This window comes from Pseudopipra pipra, chromosome 2 (assembly GCF_036250125.1).
Source record: "Pseudopipra pipra isolate bDixPip1 chromosome 2, bDixPip1.hap1, whole genome shotgun sequence".
In the NCBI taxonomy this organism is placed as follows: Eukaryota; Metazoa; Chordata; class Aves; order Passeriformes; family Pipridae; genus Pseudopipra; species Pseudopipra pipra.
Window position 1 is genome coordinate 110,260,923 of NC_087550.1, and position 23,465 is coordinate 110,284,387.

Below are 23,465 nucleotides of genomic sequence, written 5' to 3' on the forward strand. Positions count from 1 at the left end.
TTCAAAACAACATGTTAGTTTATTAGGGGAATCAAGCTGTTCTGAGTCTCAAAAGGGCACAAGGAAAATGCATGACATCTAGCAGACTGTAGTACTGCAGAAGGGCACCTACTGAGAAAGCCAGCAATAATTGAACCATCTTTTTGACAAAGGAAAAAAGCATAAAACAGTCTAATCCTTAATGTTCTACATATGCTAAACCATCCCCAAAAGCATGGATGCACTAACATAAGTATAGTTGCAAATGCCAAAATGCCATTAAAAAAAAAAAAAAAAAGAAAAAAGAAAAGAAAAAAGCAAGCTGTGGTTGGTATTTTAAATTTGCAAATATGCATGCAGTTTACATGGGGATTATTTTCTTTGGGTAGTTCTTCTGAAACTTCATTTTTCCCCTGAAGAGGGAGACTCAAAACAAACTAATCTGAAGGTGGAGAAGACCATGCTTGAATATACAGTGTGTAGATTTGACTGAAAAATAGCTTAACTACAAAATCAACATTTATGGGGTAGATAACTCAAAATTATTTTTAAGAACAGCCCTGCTAAAAAGATAGTAATTCCAGAAGTAAATATTCATGTGATTTATACCAGTTATATCTTGACGATATTAAAGGTATCATAAAGGTATCATAAAGGAATCATAATACTTCATTAACACTGAATAAATCGTATCATTTACCATTGTATACTCAGTTCTTGTGATCTTTGAAAAATATTATAATGAATAAAAATTTTAAAGCCTTATTTTAAATTTTGGGTACGCTGAATACTGTTTTCCTCTTAATCACCTTTAACAGCTGCTAGAACAAAGACATTATATCATTATCTTTCTTATGTGAGTACCCCAGTGTGCTACCACAGATGTTCAGCTCTCAGGGATTGATTTAAAGCCTGGAAGTCCAGGAGGACACAGGCAAGTATCATTACCTTTCAAAGGCATCAGTTCCTCAAAGAACCCACTCAAAAGCATATTTTAAACACAGTGGGAAAGACTCTAAACTGTCAAAAATGTATCATAAGAACTACAATGACAACTTAGGCTAAAAAATGTCGCCTGTCATTGAAGGCCTGGTTGAAGGATATATTAGTTTTAAAAAGATAATTAAAATAGGCTTTTCCAAAAGGAATGTCTGGCCTAAACACTTTGACTGCACATTTTCATCATGGCCTATTCAAAAGTAATGTATCTTTTTGATGTTATGCCTTTCAAGTACACAGAAATTGAAAAATTTGGCAATGGTATAAAAATCTAAATGCGTTCCATAAGACAAACACAATGGAAACCATAATCTTTTGATAAAGGGAATGCCTAGGGCAGCCACAATAAAACAACAGCACATGCAAAATTCCCACGCTGTACAAACAAACATCCTGCATCTGTAGTGCTCTGTGAGACATCACCGCTGGCAGGAACATTAAAAAGCTGTTGCTTAAATGCCAGCTCTGTGCTGAGACTTGCTGCTGGAAAGACAGAGAGGGTGAGGGATGCTGGGAGAGGGGGATTTTCAGTCTCAGTGCAAGCCTTAGCCATTGCAGCAACCACACCAACTCGACTCTTCCTTACAGGGGATCAGATTCCTGAGGATACCTGGGCTGGTCTAGCAGAAGCTGAGCCAAACATCCTCCCTATTGCCCACAGGCTACACAGCAAAGGGCACAACACAGGGACAATTGTCCAAGGGCAGTTCACTTCAAGAAGTTATCATGAACTCCGTAGCAGAGCAGAAAAATTTCCTCTAATTTGACAGAAAATTTCAACAAGTGTAGGAGGCTTCACAGTATTTAGTGAGACTGTGAAAAAAACACCTATTAATGGCTAATATTTATTTATGATTTTAGCACTTCATTCATATATAGGAATATCTGAAGAAAAATCTTACATGAAAAATAAGCTGCATCTTACTTTCAGTCTTAGCAAACAGCCTTGTTTTACTTTTGGATCCCATGAGAAAAAAACCCTAGGACTTCTTCTCTTCAAAGACACAAATACCTTTTGGAAAGAACTAAAACTCCATGTCAGTTTAGAAAGAGGCAAGCCCCTGTCACTACATCTGCTCTGCAGACATTTTTCTGTTTGGGTTTTGGTTTGTTTTCTTTTTTTCCCCTCTTGTACAAGGCAGCATAAAAAGGATTCGTCATGAGGAATCACTGTGATTTTCACTACAAGGACTAAATGTGATTTTCCTTAAATACATCTGAAGGAGAAAAAAATCACGAACAAATTTCAGAATTATTAGGTTTTTGGAAGATCATGATGAGTAACTTTGATAGAAATTATAAAAAGAACATATGAAAGCTATTCTAGAAATCATTATATTCTGCTACAGTCATACCTACAATTTGAAGCAGAAAAAAAAGGTAAAAAGGTAAATAAACACATATATAACTACATAATGCATATGTATGTGTACCTAAAGATTATATTGAATGTTGAGGTGTGTATAGCAAGGTAGTAATTTCTAGTATGTTTAAAAGGAATTATTTCCATTGACTGACAGCAGGACAAAAACGTTTGATGTACTTGTGTTAATCACTAGAGACTTTTTCCTAACCTTATTCAGTTATGGACAACATCATACTTGTTTTGGCCTATAATGATTCAAGTTTGCATATTCATTTTTTGTACATCTCAAGTCCACTATTTTCTGTTACAGTCACAGTAGCCCTTGGGATTCTCATCCCTGGGATGCACTTCTTCAGTGTGTGATGCCTCTGGTCAAAAGCAAGGGGTTTTGACCCCTTAAAGTCAAAGGGGTGGTGTGCACCTTGCAATTTATAATTCCTAAATCTTGGATATATCCATCAATCATTGTACTATGAAAAGTTATATAATAATTGTTATGTAAAAGTATTGTGAAAAATAGAGGTGTAAAAGAAAAACTGTGTAGGATAAAGACTCTGTTAGTTCTTCTTTGTAGTAAGTTCAGAAGAAGACTCACTTATGTTAGATCAGATCTTGTTATATTCCATCTCTATTTAGCTATTTTCAACAGGTACCTCTCCCACTTGCAGACATTATAAATGTCTAGTACAAATGAATCGTTGTGATGACAGATAATGTTTTTACAATGACTAGAAGCACTTGGTTGATTTAAAGGTGAGATCAAAGCTTGCTCTTCCTAGGATGTGAAAGGGTATATTTTCTGTACTGAAGAAGTAATTCTATTATTATGTGACACTGTATTAGGGAAGAGTCATTTTACATTTAAGTCCACTTAGGAAAGCAATCCTAAACATTGCTAGCAGTCATGTAACTTGAGTTAGTACAGTATACTAGAAACATGTTACAGGTTACAATAAGGCAAAGATATAACTCTACAGTAGCACAAAAATACCAAAAGATGGCAACTGAAAGATAAGATGCAGTAATTTGACCCAATCATATATGAATAAGCTGTGCAGATTGCTCCAGTTACCAGTGAAATTCTCTGTGCAGGAGTGATTATATCCATGTAAATTAGTGCACAGCAAAAAAGGAACTGATTTGGAGCTGATGACCTGGCCCCTCTCAACAAGTTTCATTACATAAACTAATGTTTCATTACATAAATTTAATGTATTTTAATGTATTGAATATGTTCAAAAAACATTTTGAATGTATACATAGACCAGTCAGTCTCACGTTGTTATTGGGGAGCCAAACTGAGCAAAAGGCTTATCAGTAACAGTAAAAGTGGAATTCACATTGCACTTTCTACCTAGGAACAATGCCCTCAATTCATACTGGTGACAGGGACAGTACTGAGACATTCACTCACTTAAGCAATTTTCTTACTTAACCTTCTATTTTCAGCCTTCTCCAGTTTTGGACTGACGATTCTTAAATTTGCAAAAACCTCGTAAGAAAAAATATTTAATTTAGACAACAGAAGGATAACTAAATTCAAGCTTTCAGTAGAGATTCAAAGATTATCTCCAGTATTTCCATGTACTTGGCATCACTCCTTATATTTGTTTTCTGATTAATTTTTCTTAATACATTGAAATCTATAATTCTCATCTCTACTGCATTGTCTTTATATACCACCTTAATTCAATATCTGTTAAAATCCTTCTTCTGTAAACTTACAATGATGTGCTGTATGAGTTTTAATGCCAACCAATTTCCATGTTGCTGTATATGAAAATTCATTGTAGGAGGCTAATGCAGGAAAATATTCTTGGACCTTGAAAACAGTGAATGCTAAATACTGATTATTTCATTTCTTTCTAACTGACTTCTTATGGACTTCTTCCTATTTCTAGCTCTTCTTACATCAGAATTTTAAAAAGTAGTACTGTTCAACACTTCTAATATTCCCATTAAATATACTAAACCGAAGAACTGAATCTGTACTGTCCTCACAAAACTCTTTCTTTTTAAATACAGTTTACTTTTTCTTTCCTTTGGTTTTCAGAATCCTCTATTTAATATTTCTAGACTTCTTCTCAATCCCTGTTCCTTTATTTGTCAAGCATTGACTTGCTTTTTGCTTTTTTAATTATAATTTATAATTATCTGCTGCAATAGTCTTATCTGTATCATAAGCACTAAGGGAAAACCTTAAACCTTTGGTCATCTTATTTTCTTTTTTATTTTCTGTCATCTTATTAAAACAACATTTAGCCATGTGCTGCTACATTACTCTCTTTCACTTCTAAACTCACATTGTATTATCAACTATTTGCACAAAAATAACATTTTGAAAGATCTGGTTTTATACAAGAGCTACATAATCACAGAAGTAACTTTATCATCTTTTGTTAGTTTTAACTACAGATGTTAAAAAGAAGCAAACTGCAGACCACAAAGTTGGAACTGTATAAAAAAAGTCCCGTAGTTGGAACTGTATAAAAAAAAGGAATGTTTCAAAATTCACATGAAATATTTAGCAAAGAGGAATGTGGTAACAAATCTGGTAGATCAGAGAGACAATGTATATTCATTCATAGGGCTCTGGCTTGTGAGGAAGAAAAGGGTGTGTTTTTTTAATACTCCCCAACATTAAGCTACTGATATGGTCAGGGAGAGTCACTTCACTTCCCTGGGCTTCTGTCTTCTTCCTGCCTTTGCCCTGTCTATACAGATTGTAAATTCTTGGCATGGCTGCATATCAGAGATGGGATAAAAATCTCTGAGTATCTAGATAGTATTATTTACAGATGTTAATAGACTATAAAAGAATAATTTTTCTGATATTCACAGTGAATTAACTCAAATTATTTATTTATTGATAAAATTAGCTTCTAATTCCTTTTAGAGCTAGATAAATTCTAGTTTTAATCTACCTAGAAAATACAGTTATAAAGAAGACAAAGAGATCTCCAATTGCAAGCTTTTATCCATTTCCTAAAATCTAAATATTGGCGAAAACAACTCCTTTTTCAGTTTAAAACTTTCCTTGATAGCTTTGCTTGCAAGAAATACATTTTAGTCATTTAACACAATATGTGATAATTTAAATACATACCAAATTAGATATTAAAAGCACAAAAATCATAGTTCTATAGGCAAAGTTTTACTTGCAAATATAAGTAAGAAAGTGGAAAGAAAACAAGAAAGCAAACAAAAAACCTACCTTTGTCAACTTGGTGTGCACACTTGCAATCACAAAAGTATTTCTCTGGAACATTTAAAATCTCAGAAGTAATGCAGAAACTGTTTAGAATAAACTAGTTGGTGACAATATGAAACCAACCAGGTATATTTTCTCTTCTTGATTTTACTGGAACTGGCCAAAGGATCATCTATGACTGACAGTTAAAAGGAAATTTTTTCCACAGTGGAATAAAGTGGAGCAATACGAATTTCAGAAATCCTCTGCTTTGACATCAGCACTATTTATATTATTGGGTAGTTATAAAGAAAGCATTAAAAAAATTCTTCTCCTCTCCAACAACAAGCAACAGTCAGTGACATTGTCAAAAAAAATAAAAAGAGGAGAAGAAAAACCAAGCTTAGCTTAACATTTCATAAAAATGCTCCAAAAAACATAAGCGAAGAATTTCATATATTTCTGGAATAAATATGTGACTTAACACTGTTTGTAAGCATGTGGCCGGGCATACTAAATTAAATTTTAATTTAAAACATATTATGATAAAATTTTATAAAAATTGACAATGAATTTATCCATAATAATAAACATACCAATGTTTGCTGCATCAAGAATTTGTGGTGTCTCTGTTGGCAATTTCTGAAGTGTCTGTTTACCATCTGTCTTCTTTGGTGAGCTGTTGCATTGAGACTGCTCTTGGTCTTCATCTTGAGCAACAAATGAAATTACTCCTAAAACAAATAGATACCAGGTGTTATATTATCCAGGCATTAGCTTTACAAAAAGAGACTGCCAGACATGTATTTCCTCAGTTCAGAACTAATAAAAAAATGAAGTAAAACTTCTACTCCAGGCGTCAGCCATCCAATTATAATTTATGATATTTAAAAATACATCCTGAGTGAGTACAAGGAAATTCATCATTTTTTCTCCCAAAAGTGCTTTTCTACTTACCTGAACAGATCCGTAATGAGTACATGGAAAAAATCAGTAATAAGAAATACAAGCACACCCACTTCAAAAATATTATAAAATATAGTGGTCAATAACATTACTTTTTTTCCAGCTTAATTTTCTATGCATAGTCTTGATTCTTTCTGTTTTTTGGTTTTTGTTTTTTGGGGGTTTTTTGTTTGTTTTGTTTTTTGTTTTTGTTTGTTTGTTTGTTTGTTGTTGTTTTGTTTTCTTTTCTTTTGTTTTGTTTTTTTAATCAGAGTGTCTCATTCTAATGCTATAAGACAATAAATGGAATAGCTAGAATATTCCTGTGGATCTGGTTTTGTATTGTACGTTAAGTTGTAATCAAGTATTTCAGGAAGATAAAATACAGAGCGACTGTAAAACCAGGATTTTCAAGTTGCCACTTGATAAAGTGTCTTATTAAGGGCTTGGGAATGGAACTTTTAAAATTTGAAATGGAGAATTAATATGAGAATCACAGAACAACTGGATTTGAAAACACCTACATCTCATGGTGGTTTTTGTTTCTCCAGCTTTGAGTGGGATGGATGTGTGCCAGCAGATCACATGGCAGAGAGGATGCGCTGTGCTCCCTGAGAAGCTGAATTTAGCACCTTTTTAGCTAATGGAACAGCTGAAGCTGAACAGCAAGGCTCAGGTGGGACCTGGGAAAGGGAGCAGCAGTGAGGGCAGACATGGCACCACACAGGTCACAACACTTGGCTCAGGAAGCTGCTGTGACTTTGGCAGCCAGGACCTGATCAAGCCTTCTGAACATACACCTGTGCACACCAGTCTCATTTACAGTTCTTGAGGATTAACTTTTTTCTCCCCAGACTTCTGAAAAAAAGCTGCATGGAACTAGATGATCTTTAAGGTCCCTTCCAATTCAAACCATTCCATGACTCTTTTCATTTTAGGAGGGTTCAACCTTAATCAAATGGCCTCATGATTACTTTCAATAGTAACACTGTGCCAGAATGATGTTACTCTTAGAAAAAAAAGGCAAATAGAACATAACTGAAGTCAAATGTTACCAAGAAGGCTTGAAAAACACAAAATTTGTTCATGATACTCTCTCTGGTAGCAATTTCAAAAAGACAAACACTGACAAATTATTTCTGCTAAGAAGGATTGAATTACATAATTACAGGGGAGAATCTCTTTTACTTTGAGAGACAGCAATTGGGTAGCACAGACATATACACCAAAGTTGAGAACAAAATCAAAAAAATGGAAATAGGTTTGTATTTAAATCCAGAGGAACTATATAAGTTTAAATTTAAAAACATTAGAATTCCAAATTTTCTTCTGTTAAGAAAATTCTATAAAAATAGAAATAAATGAAACTAAGAATAAAATAAAAAATAATTAAAACCAAAACAAAGTGTTTTAAATGAAAAAGTTACACAAATTGCTAAATTTACTCCTAGTTTATAAGCCAGAAATTGGGTCCAAATAGGTAGAAGAATGATTGCAATTTGGGGAAACTATTGAATTATTTTTTTTTTTAATCTTGAAAGATAAGGTAGATGTGTAAGAAGAATTAAAAAAAAAAATTATGGAAAGCTCAGGGGAATGATATCTGAAGAAAATACTCAAGGTATATAAATATTGATGTAAGAGGACATATTTAATAGCACTAATAGCTAATAGATCTTAGGATAAATATTGACTAGTTAATCTGACTTTATGTCTCAATATTTAATCCTAGTATTATTGTGGTCGATTGAAGCACAATATTAGAAGAGAGAAGCAAAGTGCAAGAGAGAATTCATTAATTTTAAATATCATCCTTACTATCAATATGCTTGAAAGATATGAACAATTATAAGAAGCTGAGTAAAAAAAATGCAAAATTATAGCTTTAAAGTTGATAAAAAAGACTTGACTAAATGCTGAAAATCAATACATTCATAAAGACTTCTTACAGTAAATAATACTTTGTTAGAGTTCATTTTAAAATTTTTGAAATTTTTCCTTATGGTTCTTCCTTGCTGTGAGAATGGGGGATTTTCTTTACCAATTGTCTGTATTTCAGAATCATGTACTGTGCATATGTGTGTGGGGGAGAAAAAGGGGCAGAACATGAGTGATCAGAGTTTTAAGTAAGGAAACGGTAAAACAAACAGTGCTTTTTTTTCCCTGCCCTGCTCTCAAAAGCATCAAAGTGATGGGCTGAGCCACTCAGAATAATTACTTTTTATTTGCAGCAAATACTGGAATGCTTGAAAAGTTCCAAAAGCATAAATCGCTAATGCTCAAGAATATTCCAAGAGCGCGTAGAAGAACTATGGTAACTAAAAACTACTTGAACTGCTAAACTGCTGTGCTGATAATCCAGCAGTGGCATGATCAAAAAATCAGTGAAGAATTGCAGTATAATCGCTGACACTCAATTTTCCTTCTTTATGGAAAACAGATCTCAAACTAACAGAATTAATAGCAATGAGGTTATAATCTTGATTGATAAAGGTGACTGAATCGATGTAGTGAATTCAGATCTCTGCAAGGCTCTCAATTAAATCTGTCAAAGTATTTCAATAAAGAATAATGAGTTTTACTACAGATAGCATACAGTTTATAACTCAGTTTATCTGCTTAATCTTAAAATATTCATAAATCGTCTTTCATAATTTTTCATGGGCACCAAAGTATCTACCACTGGCTCAAAGCTATTTGAATTTTTTATTAGGGAAAAAAAAAAATCATTGTTGGCAAGAACTGCAAATAACAAAAGAAAAGAGTGTATTAATTTTCAGTCAAATACAAAATGCAGAATCCTTATCAGTGAGGACAGTATATAGTATTGCTTGAGTCTATAAATTAATGCAGAATATTTTCCTAGGAAGTATTCCTAAGCAGAATACTCTCCTGGTTTGAGAGTTAATAGTGCAACCCAGTGAGCACTAGTGGAGATCAAGATAGCAGATGATACATAAATATATTAATTTATTCAAATTATGGGCTACAAAAATATTCCTGTCAAAAGATGTTTTGCAGGACGGGATAAAAGAGTTTTATGCAATGAAGAAGAATAAAAAGTACTTAGTGCTCTATAAAGTAACAAATAATACACTGAAAATGTGCAGAAAATGCATCAAAAAGGAAAGATTTAAAATTACAAATAAAAAAAGCAAATTTACATTTTTTTCATAAAGTTCTGCTGAGCTTGGCTTCTGTGTTATGAAAAGGCTTTGACACAGGAAGTTCTGGTCTTTCCACTGTGAATCCCCCCCGTCATCCTACAGAACCACCGTCACTTACACTGACTTCATCAAAGGCAGTGGTATCTCATGTTTCCTTATTGACGCTACAAAATAATCAATAAATGATCATTTGTTCATGCACAAGTGTCCCCAGACATTTGGGGTTTCTTCTTGTATTGAGTTGCTCAGTTCTGACTCCTTATGTCACACATTACACAACAATGTAACTTGCCAAAATGTCATGGCTGACAATTTTCGAAGGGTACACTCCAAGTCAAACAAAACTTCTTGTACATCCCAGAGATACAATTCCCACTGATTCAAGTGGTCACAGAATTATGCCATCATCAACTATTTTAGAAAGCAACATTTCTCAGCTCTCCTTTAGCATATATATAAGACACTAAACTTGCACATAAAGGATACTAATTTTGCCGAAGCAATAATACAAGTATTCCCAGAATTATACTGAAAATGAATAATTAAAATTTACATAGATAAAGGAGTTTTTCTTTTTGCTGATACATCATTCCATTAAAAGCTTTCTTGGTCAAAACATCAAGTTTTACTATCCAGTGTTTAAACATTTCATATAACTACAGTCCGTGTATTAATATCAAAGCTTTGTTTTATATTGCTTGAGATAAGATGCATCCCTTTAAAAGGAGGCAGGCTGATTTATATTTCCCAATAAAATTGTAATTGCAACACAACATGTTAGACTGACTCATTGGTTATATACTACAATACTCCATCCATGAATACAATTAAGAAAGCAAGATATATTCAATGTTTTCCTTTCTGTATAATTTAAATGGAGTATTTGAAATATATGTGTTGTACATGATTATTTTCTGCTGCAGAGAGATGATAAAGGTCCACAATATCCCAATATTTTAACTGGAAACAAGAATAGAAGGCTATATCATCACACAAATCTGAAAAGATACAGAAATTTTTGGGCTTGTGGTTTAAATATACCAACATGAACTTAATAAAGTCTTGGGAGTAGGACGAGGTTTTTTATCTTTTTCTGTTCTGTTGGTTTTGGTGTTTGTTTTGTTTTTTTTCTACCCAACAAAATCTATGCATAGTTGCTGCCATAAAAAAGTTTCACAGAAGATATAAGATAAACTAAAAAGAGGAGTGTAATCTATGTATGCTATAGCTTTGGCCAATTTTTCTTTTTGCAGTTTTCTACTGACAAAAAATTATATTTACTGTGGGTTAGAACAAACTTTATAATCTCTATTTTGCATAGGAAAACCTCTACAATGAGACATATAAATTCTAAAGACTTCCTGTGAATCTTACTTACTACTTGTTGGTATACTGGGAATAATGAATTGTTCCCTGCATCAATGAAAAAAATTCACAATCAGCTCTAAGACTCACATCTAGGAGAAAAGAGTAAGTGGCAAATCCCGCTGTCAACTATGATTCATAAACTGGTTTTTTAGCACTTAATAAAGAGGTGAATTGTTTTATTTACAATTCTCACTGTCTCTTCTTAATATGCCAAAGAAACTACAATATGAAAGGGCTCAGGAGCATGTAGCTCCAACTGCACTAGGATAGGTGGAAAATGTATACCAGGAATCATCCTGCCAGGTGGTGGCATATATGAACAGAGGGGCTCTCCCTCAGTGAAATCCAGTGATTCAGCAGAACCATTCAGGGTAATCAAGCAACCAGAAAAGCCTTCTGACTTTGTCATTATTACCTCAGTTTAGACTCAATTTGTCAGGGTGTCACAGGTGAAGAGGAAGTGCTCAAAGCAAAGGTCCAGGCAGGTGCTGAAAATACAGCAAAAGCTACAAGAAACTACAGAGATGCTCTTCCTCCCTCATGTGTTTTTTATGATTCCATTGAAATTAGAGGGATCAGTAGATCAATTTGCAGAATTCCAGCAAACAAAGAAATGGACAATATTTTATTCTTTTTTAACACTGGTGTTTAAAAGAAAATATTGTCAAAAAAACAAGTTCAATTCACTCATTTACAGGCCAGACTGTATTGGCATGATCTTCACCATCTCACTGAAATTGTCCTACAGCTGCATCTCACAGGCCATGGCCTGGAACATTCTGCCCTTTTTCCTCAATCTAAGCTTCAAAAGCTCCAACTAGCATGGAAAATCACTGCCTACTAAATATAGGTATAGTTAAAAAACTAATGAAAGGTGATACATAAAATTAAAAATAGCCTTTCCAAAAGCTAGATTTTTTTTATGGATAAAAGGGCGCTGACTATAACAAGTGTGTAGTTTTTCTGCATAAGACATACTCAAGCATTATGAGCTATTCTGGAAAAATTCTGATCTATTCTGTGGAAAGAAGAAACAAAAATTTGATAAAAGATAAAGCAACCTGCAGAGGATGCTTTATCAAGCCTAAAGGAAATTGCTCTATTATTTAGAAAAGAGATTGCTAAAGAATTTTACCTAATGACAGAATCTTGTGTGAGGTGTTTATTAGCTACAATTTCTGTGTTAAAGCTGTCATGCAGCTACAAACCAGCTGAAGCATATAATATTAGCCATTTATTGGAATTCTTCCAAATGGATTTTTGAAAAGAACTGGGCCCACTTTTAGCTTAGCAACCATAAAACAGCAAGACAGAGAGCAAAAGAAGCATAATTTTGCAGCTATATAATTTTTCAGCTAAAAGGACTTTGAAAAATGCACACCATTTGCTCAATACAACAACTTACACAGAAAAAGTTCTTTTATTAGAATTGATTTTAATATGACAAAAATAGTACTAGAACACCAAGTCTACAAAGTTTTATACTAAGTTAGGAAGTTCTAAACTTGAAATTATCCACTGGCACTATGACAGAGTCTTCAACTAGACATCTAAATAGTTGTTCTTTTTTCCTTGCAAGATAAAGTCTACTCACTCTGTGGATAGCTTTTGAGAATTGCTTCTTATTTTTAATCATTCAGAATGTTGGCCCCATGGATTATTTATTTCCTTCTAAACAAATTCACCAAACTGAATAAAGAATACATTTCTTGGGGGTAGAAAAAAACCAGTTATACTTTGCCTGTAGCATTTTGAACCTACAAAGGACTAAGATTGCTGAGTCCTAACTAATTCCCACTTGGATCACTTACATCTAATCTGGGTTCCTCAAGCTTCAGGCTGGCTGTTGAAAAGTCCTGAAAGTGCCAAAAATACGCATATATATATATATATATATCAATCAGCTTTGACACTAAAGTTTCACAGGACCTGAAAATTCTGCTTTGGAGAACAAACATGACTTCCCTGACTTGCACAGTGTAAAGCAGACAGACTTCCATTCTCCTTTAAGTCACAAAGTAAGCACTTCCTAACGTGTTACCTTAGATAGGACAACTGGTAGTTAGGTTTATTTCAAACCTTACATCAGACAGCAAAATCAGCTGCTGCTTTTCAAAGCTGTGACAGTGGCCTCTCTCTTGCCTCCACCCCTCTTCCCTCTACAGCAGCTGAATGATTAGAGAATGTGTCCAAATTTCTGTGACATAACCAAAACTGTCTCTGCTCCAGAGGAAGAATGAACATGACTTCCTGAGGTAGTGATTAAAGCAAGCGCTGAGCAAGGGAGTGGATTGTAGATAGCCAGGCCCTGTCCTTCTCAAAGCCTAACTTTAGCCTTCTATGAAGTTATTTTAAAGTGTAAAAATAAATGAACTTTTCTGAGAAAAAGAGCACGTTCCCAGCATTTGAACCAGTAACTTTTTGTCAGGTTAGAGAGACTGACTGTTCTCTCTTTTTTCACTCAGTGAACATATAATACTTTAAAACATAATGGAAACCATTGTAATAGAAGTCAGGGGAATGATGGAACATAGGAGATGTAGATCTGAACACGCCATCAATGTCCCTTTGAAGACATGGCTTTTATCACCTGGTATTAATTTACTGTATGATAAATCCCTTGGAGCCTCTTCTACTAAAACTTTCAGTATACATAAAAGAACTGGGGATTTTCTAAGGCAGAAGGAGAGACTATTCCTAAATCTTTAAGGCTTAAAAAAAAAGACATAAGTTAAAATTAAGTATATCCTCAATATTTCCTGCTGCACATTTTTGATGATCACAATTTCATTGAAAGCTGACTCCCATTCATATAAAGTGAATTTTTCTCAGGGCTACAAATCAGGGCACTGAAGTCTTCCTATGGCACTAGGCCAAGCTTTGCTACGAGTATTAACTTCTTTGCACAAATCACCTGTGACTTGAAATGGCATTATTACTTACATTTTACACATCAGATACTAAAACCAAAATGGCTAAAAGAGCAAAGTAGTTTGGCATCCTGAGGGACAAGATTTAATAGCTTTTTAATGCTGAGAAAACAGCTGTCATTAATCTCAATTGTCTAAGAAGGTAGAAGAACCAAGTGCTTGGAGTTAGGAACTCACAAATTCAAAACCATATATAGTAAGAATTTTGGATTAAGAGATTTATGCGTTATCAGAAAACCTTTTGTTTAAGAAGTTGCTCAAATCTAGCTTTTCTGAGTGCTATTCATCTCCTTTGGGATCATCTCTTCTGTTTCCATAATTCCTTCCCAAACACTCTTGTACTGTGCTCTGCTGAGAGTTACTACAAGAGTTAACCCACGAGGAAGAGAAAGACTGATTGTACAGCCTCATTCTCAAGATTGTGCTTTTCATATTAGGAGGTAAAGAATGAGCACCACGGAATTGCAGAACTATTATTAAGCATTTACAAATTTTTGAAATCTGAATTGTTAAAAGAATTATTTTCAGGACAAAACATTAACTATGATATCCTAACATAAGTAAATAAACCAAGCAAGAGTTTTGCTGTTGTATCATAATAATACCATCATAAACATGGACAGACACAAATTAGGTACAATTAATTTTAGCTATCCAACCCTCTGCACACACCTCAAAGAAGGAACTGAGTTCACTACATTTTGTTTATTTACTCTTGCCTTGTGATCAACAGATTGAACATTAATTAGGGAAAAAATCAAATTCTGGTCTCTGTCTTTAAATCTTTGGTTCCAGTAGTGCTAAAATAACTACAGGTATTCATCAGGTTTTGGAAAATTAAATTTAGACCCAAGAACTTGGTGATAATTCAAAATCATTACTTTCTATTGAGCCAATTTTCATGAGACCAATTAAATGCATAAGATTGTACATATGCTGGTAATTTTGAAGAACCCAACCACATATTTAGCAGTAAGATACCTTTTAAAATAAAAATATGAGCCAGCTTAAAAACCAGTATCAGCAGTAACTATAGCCTTACTTCCAGAAGAAAGGTTATGCAGAACAAATGTAAGCATCGGATGTAAATAGATTTAATCTGCTAATTTATAAAGATATTTTATATATTTGAGTTCTAAATTGTACCTTGAAAGGTTCCTCGTCTCCACGGAGACACACTCAAAGTATAAGAAACTGTGTCATCTGCGTTGCAAGTAAGAACAGGTGCACCACTCACCATTGAAAGATCTGAATATACCTGGTGAAGAGAATTCACAAAGAGGGAAAGTCATCAAAAGCAAGTTATTGTCGCAAGAACACTATAGACACAATATCCATTCTACTTGCTTTGAAAAGTAATTATTCCATCAGTAAGTGCTAGCCTTTATGGACATGAAAGAACACATAATGTAAGAGAAATGCTGGCATATACAGATCATATCAAGCACAAATTTTGAAGTCATCGCTCAATGCAATTAAAAGTATATTGCTCAGACCATGGAACTACTTACATTTACATAGATCTACACGGTCAGGGCCTTAATATTTTACATACTGTTTTTTAGAAGTATGACAAAGATATTCAGCAATAGTGATCCATCTAACCAGAGAGAGCAAAGCAAAATCTGAAGTGTCATTTTAACATCATTTGCTAGACCTCAAGGGATATTAAACTGTGCTTTTTGATATATCACATTTCCTAAGTGACAAGCATATGTGACATACGTAGTAACTGTGAAAAATAAAAAGACCAATACAATTTTCATCTGCTGAATTTTAGATTTTGTAAACTATAAAGCTCACTGCAATAATATATGCTGAGAGTATTTTTAATTGTCTCTCATTTCTTTCTCCCTTTTTACAGAGAGACTCTGTGATCAGCTGCTCATGGAAGAGGCATTGAAGTCTGAGGCATCACCAAACACAGCTTGTGATTCCCTGCTGGAGTCACTGGTGGTACAAACAGCAGCAGGTGAACTGTGTGAATGGTTCTGCTCACACCCTCTCTTCTGTTACCTCTGCCTCTGGGTGAAGCAAACTCCTGCTGAGGGACAGCATTTTAAATTGACACTGCAATTTCTGCACTCTGCTACAGGTGACAATTTTCCACTGAAGCATGGAGGCCTTTTAAAAAAATATCTTCAGGATATCATGTAGTACTGTAGCATGCTGCAATTTCTTATTACATTTTAAAAAATGGTCTCTGTGTTGTTTAGGTGAATTTTGAGCAGAATCACAAGTCAAATCAGAAAAGCTTGAATTTTTTTTTCCAGTTCACTTAGCCATTTCATTAATGACAACAGCTAGCCTGTCAAGCATCCAACTGGAGACCTGCATTCTACAGAGATTTCTTTTGCAACAAAACCAGCATTAGATGCACAGATCCTAGTCATCCTACCAATAGTAACTTTTTTTAAAATAAATATGTTTTCTTAATATTTTCTGTAGAAAAAACCCAATTCTTTAAGCATCTTGTCTTCTGATACAGATAATAATTGCCTATAATGCATTTCCTCTCTGTGGCATTTATGTTAATATAATCCCTTGTTCAGGTGCTGGTGCAATCTGGAACTTCTATTTCAAGTAACAGGGAAAAAAACTGTAAGGCAAAAATCTTCCTCTTCTCCAATAAATCTGCATTTCAAACTGGATACTCAAAGTCCAATAACCAGAAAGTGTAGAAAAAGAGATTGCTTGTCAAGAGGAAAAAAAAAAAGGGGGGGGTGGGAAAAGAAAAAAGAAAAAGAATAAAAATAAAAAGGCTAAAAAAGAGACCAATGAAAAGTCTTGTTGAATTGGCAAATTGAAAAAAAAATTGAAAAAAAAAAATCTTTAACTATTGTTAACATAGAGAAAGCATAAGAAAGGAGGGGTTGTTACACATTGAAGATGGGGAAATTTAATAAAAGATAAACAATAAGTTATTCATGATTCTACATTTATGGACTATTCCATTTCAGTTTACAAAGAATTTATACAAAAGTAAAGGCTAAGTACCTAAAAATACAGCTAGGATAACAGAAATGACAGCAATTTATTAAGGATAGAAATAAGATTAGTTAAAATGAGATTTTTATTTAAGGAAAAAGTAACATGGAGATAGAACCAAAAGTAGGATAAATGTGATTAATTTAAATTGGCTCAGAAACACAAGAGTGGGGTAATACATTTTCTATCAAAGACTGGACACACCTGACTAGTTTCTACCAAAAGATGTCAAAGTAAAAGGAACACTACTGGCATAGTTGACTGTAAACATTAAACACCTATGTATTGCCAATGAGTAAATATGGACTGGAAGTTTGATGATTTTCAGTCATTGAAGAGAAGTTTTGGAAACCTCCTCTGAGAACTGAACTAACAGAAGCTCATCTATTTTAAAATGAAGTTGTTCATCTTAAGGAAGTGACTGTAAAACCAAATAGGAAAAGGTTGAGTGAAAGCAACGAAGCAATTTTAATACATACACAGCCACTGTTTCAGTGTTTGATCCAGATGCCGATACCGAGACATAAAGGAATTCTCCCTTCCCTCCCTTGCATCAGGTTGAACCTTTTGGGTTCACTAAATCTTGTATATAACTGATGCTGACTGCAGTCTGCTGTCACCTCTCCCACCGCAGTCATTAAACTCACTCGTATTCCTTACGCTGCTCACTGTTCCTACCGACACGAACACTCATCTTCTTATCATTAATGAATCGCTCCCATTCATTTTGCAACCCTATTTGTCTCTACTATTGAAGTTACTCACACCTTAGCCAACCTCCAAAGAGTGGTCACAACAATATTACTGCCTACCTCCAACATCTTGACAAGGTCTGTGGTTGTAACTAGTTACCTTTTATGTGTTCCTTAATTTGAACTTTGTCTTGCTCTAATGGCCATGTGATTTATCAGCTCTGTTACTGGAACTAATTAAATGATCAACCTCAGATGACAAATGGATACTAAAAGTGCATGCCCACACTTACACATGCACACAGGGCAATTTATACTAATACCACAATTCATATCAAGAATCCTATTGAACGAGAAGTGTTCACAGACATTTGAGATTCCAATATGATGTAATGTGGTGTGACATCTGCCTACTTAACAGTAGATATATTACACATGTATTTATACAAAAACAATACATCCAAGAACACTCCGAAAGTGAAAAAGTTGGAGAATTTAAAAGTATACATAGGAAAAAGTCCAGGTGGATTATTGTAACAATAACTTATTGCAAAGATTTTATAAATGTAGAGGAAAGCTTGGAGTGAAACAACAAAAACATTTATATACACTGAGCTTTAAGTCAACTTTCTGTTGAATATTAGAGAGATAGGTATTGCTTATTAGAATGTCTTTTTATGAGGACTGTATGTAAAAAAAAGACACAATTTTAGTGTCAGATGTAGCATTATATAATTGTATATCCTATAATAATCTACCATGTTCCCAAAGGTATCTTAATGTGCCTAACAAAACCTTCAACAGGTCATTATTGTTAGGCAAATACATTCTGAAGTAAGAAAATAGGGCATAAATTGGGGTGCTGTTATCAACAACAACAAAAATAACATTCAGATTTACAAGCTATCCAGAATGAGTCAAGATATGGAATTACTTCTACCAGTCAGTGGCACAGGCAGTCTGTTAGCCTTTGTCCTAATGTGCAAGGCTACTTGTCAAGACCTCTAACCTGTTTCGAGAAAAAAATCTGACCTAAGACATTACAATACCCTTAATTGATCAAACAATTTCATAACTAGCCATCACAAAAAACACCTGCCAACAACTACAGTTACTCCTAAATTCTGTAGGCCTTTGTACCATCCATTATTGCTATGAAAAATGCTTTTTCTTTAATGAAGCCTATTACAGAAATTCTGGTAGATAACGTGGAAGCCAAAAGGATTGAAATTGGAAGGACAAACAAAAAAAGAAGGATTATGGAATACACAGATTTACTTGTGGTTAAAGAATATAAACTTGGTGACGTTCAGTAATCAGGTTTCTGGAGTTGCAAAGAATTTGTTCTCAGAAAAAAATCAGATACATTATCAAACAAGACTTAGCCTGAACAGGGAAGACCCTCATTAAAGTTTTATGATACATAATTGTATTATTTTGAGGCATTTGTTACAAATATCCAACCTTCACGTCATTCTTTTACTGATACCATAAAGATCCAAAATAGATATATAGACGAAAAAGAGATAAATGCATTTCATATTTTTTCATTATGTATTTATTCTACAATAGTTTCATAAATTACTAAGTTTGTATAACCTAATACCTGAAAGGTAATTTAACTGTGCCTTGAGATTCCTCTGGAGGGCTTACTTTAATGGTATCTATTTTGAACAGCATTGAGAAAAACAGTTGCACAGTTTTATATTGTTGTTGCAAAACCAAGCCTTGAAAGAATTAGGCACCTTTACAGCTGAATTTACTACCCAAGGTGTAATTAGAAGGAACCATCAACATATTAGACAATTATTTATTTATATCCAGCAGAGTCTTATATAAAAAAAAATAAAAAAAATGCATAAAAAATTTTGTCATGAGACTGACAGATTGAATTTTCATAGAAATGTTTTACACTGCGTCCCCTTGTAGGATGATTTGAATCTAATTTTACAGACACTAACTCCATTTAAGTTGCAGTCACTAACCTTACATTAATTCAGCACCAGAGAAGGACAGGCTTTCTGGTTGATGTTATATGTGCACAAATTCTTTATGAATTCTGTTGTGATGTTCTTTTTCCTTTCCAGGAGTAAGTTAATCATGAGAAAGTCTATTTGTTGTAAGATCCCCTGGAACCAGCCACAAAGAACACAGTGGCAGTAGTTCCCTAAGGTTTAACACATCAATCAGTTTAAAAGAGATCATAAAAACATTCACATTTTTCAAGGGAATTTATGGAAATTGTCTTTTTAATCATGGAAAGCTTTGTGGGCACTGGCACTGAAAGTGTTCTGCTTACAATTTTTTAAGGTACAGTGATGGAGTCATGCATAGACCTCCACTGAATTCCAATGGCAGGTCTTCCCTCCCCAACTCTAGATACTCACTAATGGTTGCACAGACAATCAAACCACACATACAAAAATTATTGCAGCCTCAGACATAAACCCTCTAAATATGATTGAAAAGGAAAAAGCATTATTCAGAGGGAAGAGAGCTTTCCTTATGCAGTAAAGACTTATTTCCCTTTTCCTCTTCTCAGACTTACTTTCACTTTAAATAGTCACGTTTGCAGTAGTACCCTCATTTTGGTTTAGTCTATTAGATAAATACAGCATATACTGAGAAACAGAGTAGCATACATACAATGTAATTTATTTTTTAATGACATGAGGTTTTTGTTAAGTTTATAGTTTAATATATGCAGTTATTAAAATGGAATAGTGAAGTTAAATTTATACCTCAAAGGCAAAATTACCCGAGTATTAATTCAGCTAAATTACTTATTGCTAGGGATTCATCGTGCAGTAAGTTGTTTATGGACATACCCATAAATTATTATGTTTGTCAGCTACTGGAACATCTCATACCATTCTTGATATAAGCTGAGTTATTACTTCATTAAATTAAATTCTTATTACTTTTTTTAATATCATGTATGTCCCAGTTTATCTATGAGAAATTACCTTGCACAGTGGATATACTCCATCAGTGCAGGTATACAGGGCAAATCAACAAATTTAATAATGAAGATGTTCCCTAGCCAACAAAATTACAAAAGATCCCATCAAAAACATTTCCAAAACTATTACTTTTTGGATTATCTTTGCTCTGTCTCTGCCAAGACTGACAAGATTTCTTCTACCTAATCACCAATTTAGCTCAAGGACAATAGAGGAAAAATTCAAAAATGCTGGATTAAACAGGAGGAGGAGTTACTACTGGGCTGTCAGCAACTGCCCTCAAGGGAAACACTGACAAAGACAAAACCAGCCTGTTGCGTTCTGCTTCACGACAGACTACCCAGGCATTACAGTAATCAGGCAGCATGGAATGAACACTGCCGACAAAATAACTATCACTTCTTTATCCTGTTGCCCTTTGTGCTATACACTTCTGAGAAAATAAAGTTTATTTTGCATTTCCAACAAGGTTTTTGGTCACAGTTCCCCCTTAGAGGAGATTTTTCTGCATTCTCCTAATAAATATCGATACTGGTGACCACGTTCTAGATTTAGTGATTAAATCCCAATTCATAGACAAACCCCTCTGGAAATAAAAGCAAGCAAATGAACTTTGCTCACTACAATAGCACAAGACACTACATGACATCTGCTGGAGAGTGCTGGAAGTGATTAATATTGTTTGCTTTGTTGAGGGGACAGTTTCCAGACACCAGTAGGTTTTGTAATCATGCCCTTTCCAGCAATTCCAGCCCACCTTACTTCAACTGTTCTGTAACTGCTTCTGGGTAAAAACCTACCATAGAGAAAATACATTATTCACACTGATTAATTTAGTACATGCATACAAGCATGAAATAGCTGACCTTACTACTTGTCTCCCAAAAGTCCCAGAGCAAAAACAGCGCACATAGTTGGACTGCCAAGTGGTATTTCATAGAGGGAAAAAACCCACAAATAACCCCCAAAAAAACCTACCACCACAAAACCAAACAAAACCAGATTTCAGGATCCAGACAACACCCTCAAGGAGGTCAAAGTTCAATCAGACCCAGCTCACCCTGGCTTAACTACAGCTGTCATAAATTCATTTAATGCAATGTTTCTGGAAACACATACAATGAATGAATTTAATGTATTCATTTTGAAGTTTCTTATTTCTGTGCCTTTCACTTTCATTGGCACAAAAAATATTGAGTTCACACAAAATGTGAAAGCAGAAAAAATAGTTCTGTTGCCAACTTTCAAAAACATTCACTTCTTTCAGAGATAAAAGTACGAATGTATTAGAAATGTAAATGCATTCACATCCAAAAAACTAAGATTGTTGAAAAGAAAAATGTCAAAGCTGGTGATGCCCAAAAAATACATTTCCCTCTTTGTTTTGGGGGATAATAATGAGTCAAAAAATAGGAATCTGAAGTTAAACCTTTCTATGAGATACAAAGGTTATTAAACGTAGATTCACCAGTGAAAACCTGGAAAACTGGAGACTAGTAAGAGTTTAAGGAAGGATTTTCACATTGCCATGAATTACCATTAGCCAGTAGAAAACTGCTGCTGGTATATAAATTACCTCCCTTTATAAAATAAGGTGGGGTCACTCTTTACCATTACCTTTCATTTTAAGTAAAGCAGCATTTGATGCTACTGGCACTAAGGCAGAGAACAAAAGATCACTCAGTTTGCAACTCCACACCAGTTAACTAGTTTTATATTTACATAAGTTGGCAACATTTAGCACACTCCCTGCATTGTTTTAATATATTGAGCCCTTCTGGCAAGCAGTGCACAGCAATAATATCTAGATGCCATCTACTCTAGATTTAAATACCGTGATAGAGACACAAATACGGATTTTCTTGAGCAAGGTCCAAGATGTTCCTGCTCAAGAACCTTCTCTGCAGCTGAGAAGAAAAGCAGAAGTCATCTTCTTTGCCCTAATGTATATTCTGCCTCTGCTGGTATATGACATGAGATCCAACACATAGATAAGAAAGGAAGGAATACTACTGAAATACTTTTATCACTCTCAAATCAAACATGCAGACAAGATAGATAGTAGGAAAATCATGGAGTTACAGTACTACAACACTGTTTTTAAATAGTAAAATGTGTTTGTGTAAATAGAGTTATAAAATATATTTAATTGAAAATATGAAAAATAATCAGGACTATATTTAATAGTAAAAATATCTTCTTGAGCAGGGAAATTAATAAAACTGTATTTTCTAAGAATTTGTGTCAAACTCCCCAGTGACCCACTGCTATTCAATAACCACAGTTATTGCCTCCGAATGTTCTTTCCCATCAGCAAAAACACAAAGTATTCCCAAATTCCTCCAACGTTGCTGGAATAACAGCTGGTAATAGACAGTAACTGCCATAATTTCTTCCACGAAATGCAAGCACTTACTGGCCAGGCCACTGGGCCATTAGCAGTATATAGAGAGAGCTCATGCTGCAATCCTTCCCTTAGTAGGTTAGTAATTTTTGTCCTTTTCCTGCACCTGTAATATTCAATGTTTTATGACAATTTTATGAACCCAGTAATTCTAAAGCCCCTGATTTTAAAATTGATGGAGTTGGTCAATGTTTTCAAACCATTGGAGGAGGAAGGAAGGAAAGATGAGCAAGTGAACAGAGAGAATTATAGAAGTCTTGAACCCTCAGGAACCACACTAAAACAAATAAATCTTTTTTTCCATGAAACATACAGTAAAATCATACACTAGCTCACACATTTTCTGACTATAAACATATCCATATACTATAAACTACAGAAAATTTTCTCATGTATACGTGAAGTTTATTAGAATACTGCAATTACAGTAATATTTCCTACAGTAATACATAATGTACAGGTCCTTGGACAGAA

At 34.2% G+C, this 23,465-nt stretch overlaps 1 protein-coding gene across 3 annotated transcripts in view; it reads right to left on the minus strand.

Annotated features, from left to right (window-relative positions):
• The window catches only part of CFAP47 (cilia and flagella associated protein 47), a 281,915-nt gene that overhangs the window by 127,372 nt on the left and 131,078 nt on the right, over positions 1–23,465 (minus strand). For all 3 annotated transcript variants that reach the window (XM_064646845.1, XM_064646846.1, XM_064646844.1), the window contains exons 49-50: positions 15,091–15,202; positions 6,131–6,268 (exon numbers count right to left, since the gene is read on the minus strand). In XM_064646845.1, coding sequence (XP_064502915.1) covers positions 6,131–6,268; positions 15,091–15,202 — 250 coding nt within the window. The remainder of the gene's footprint in view (positions 1–6,130; positions 6,269–15,090; positions 15,203–23,465) is intronic.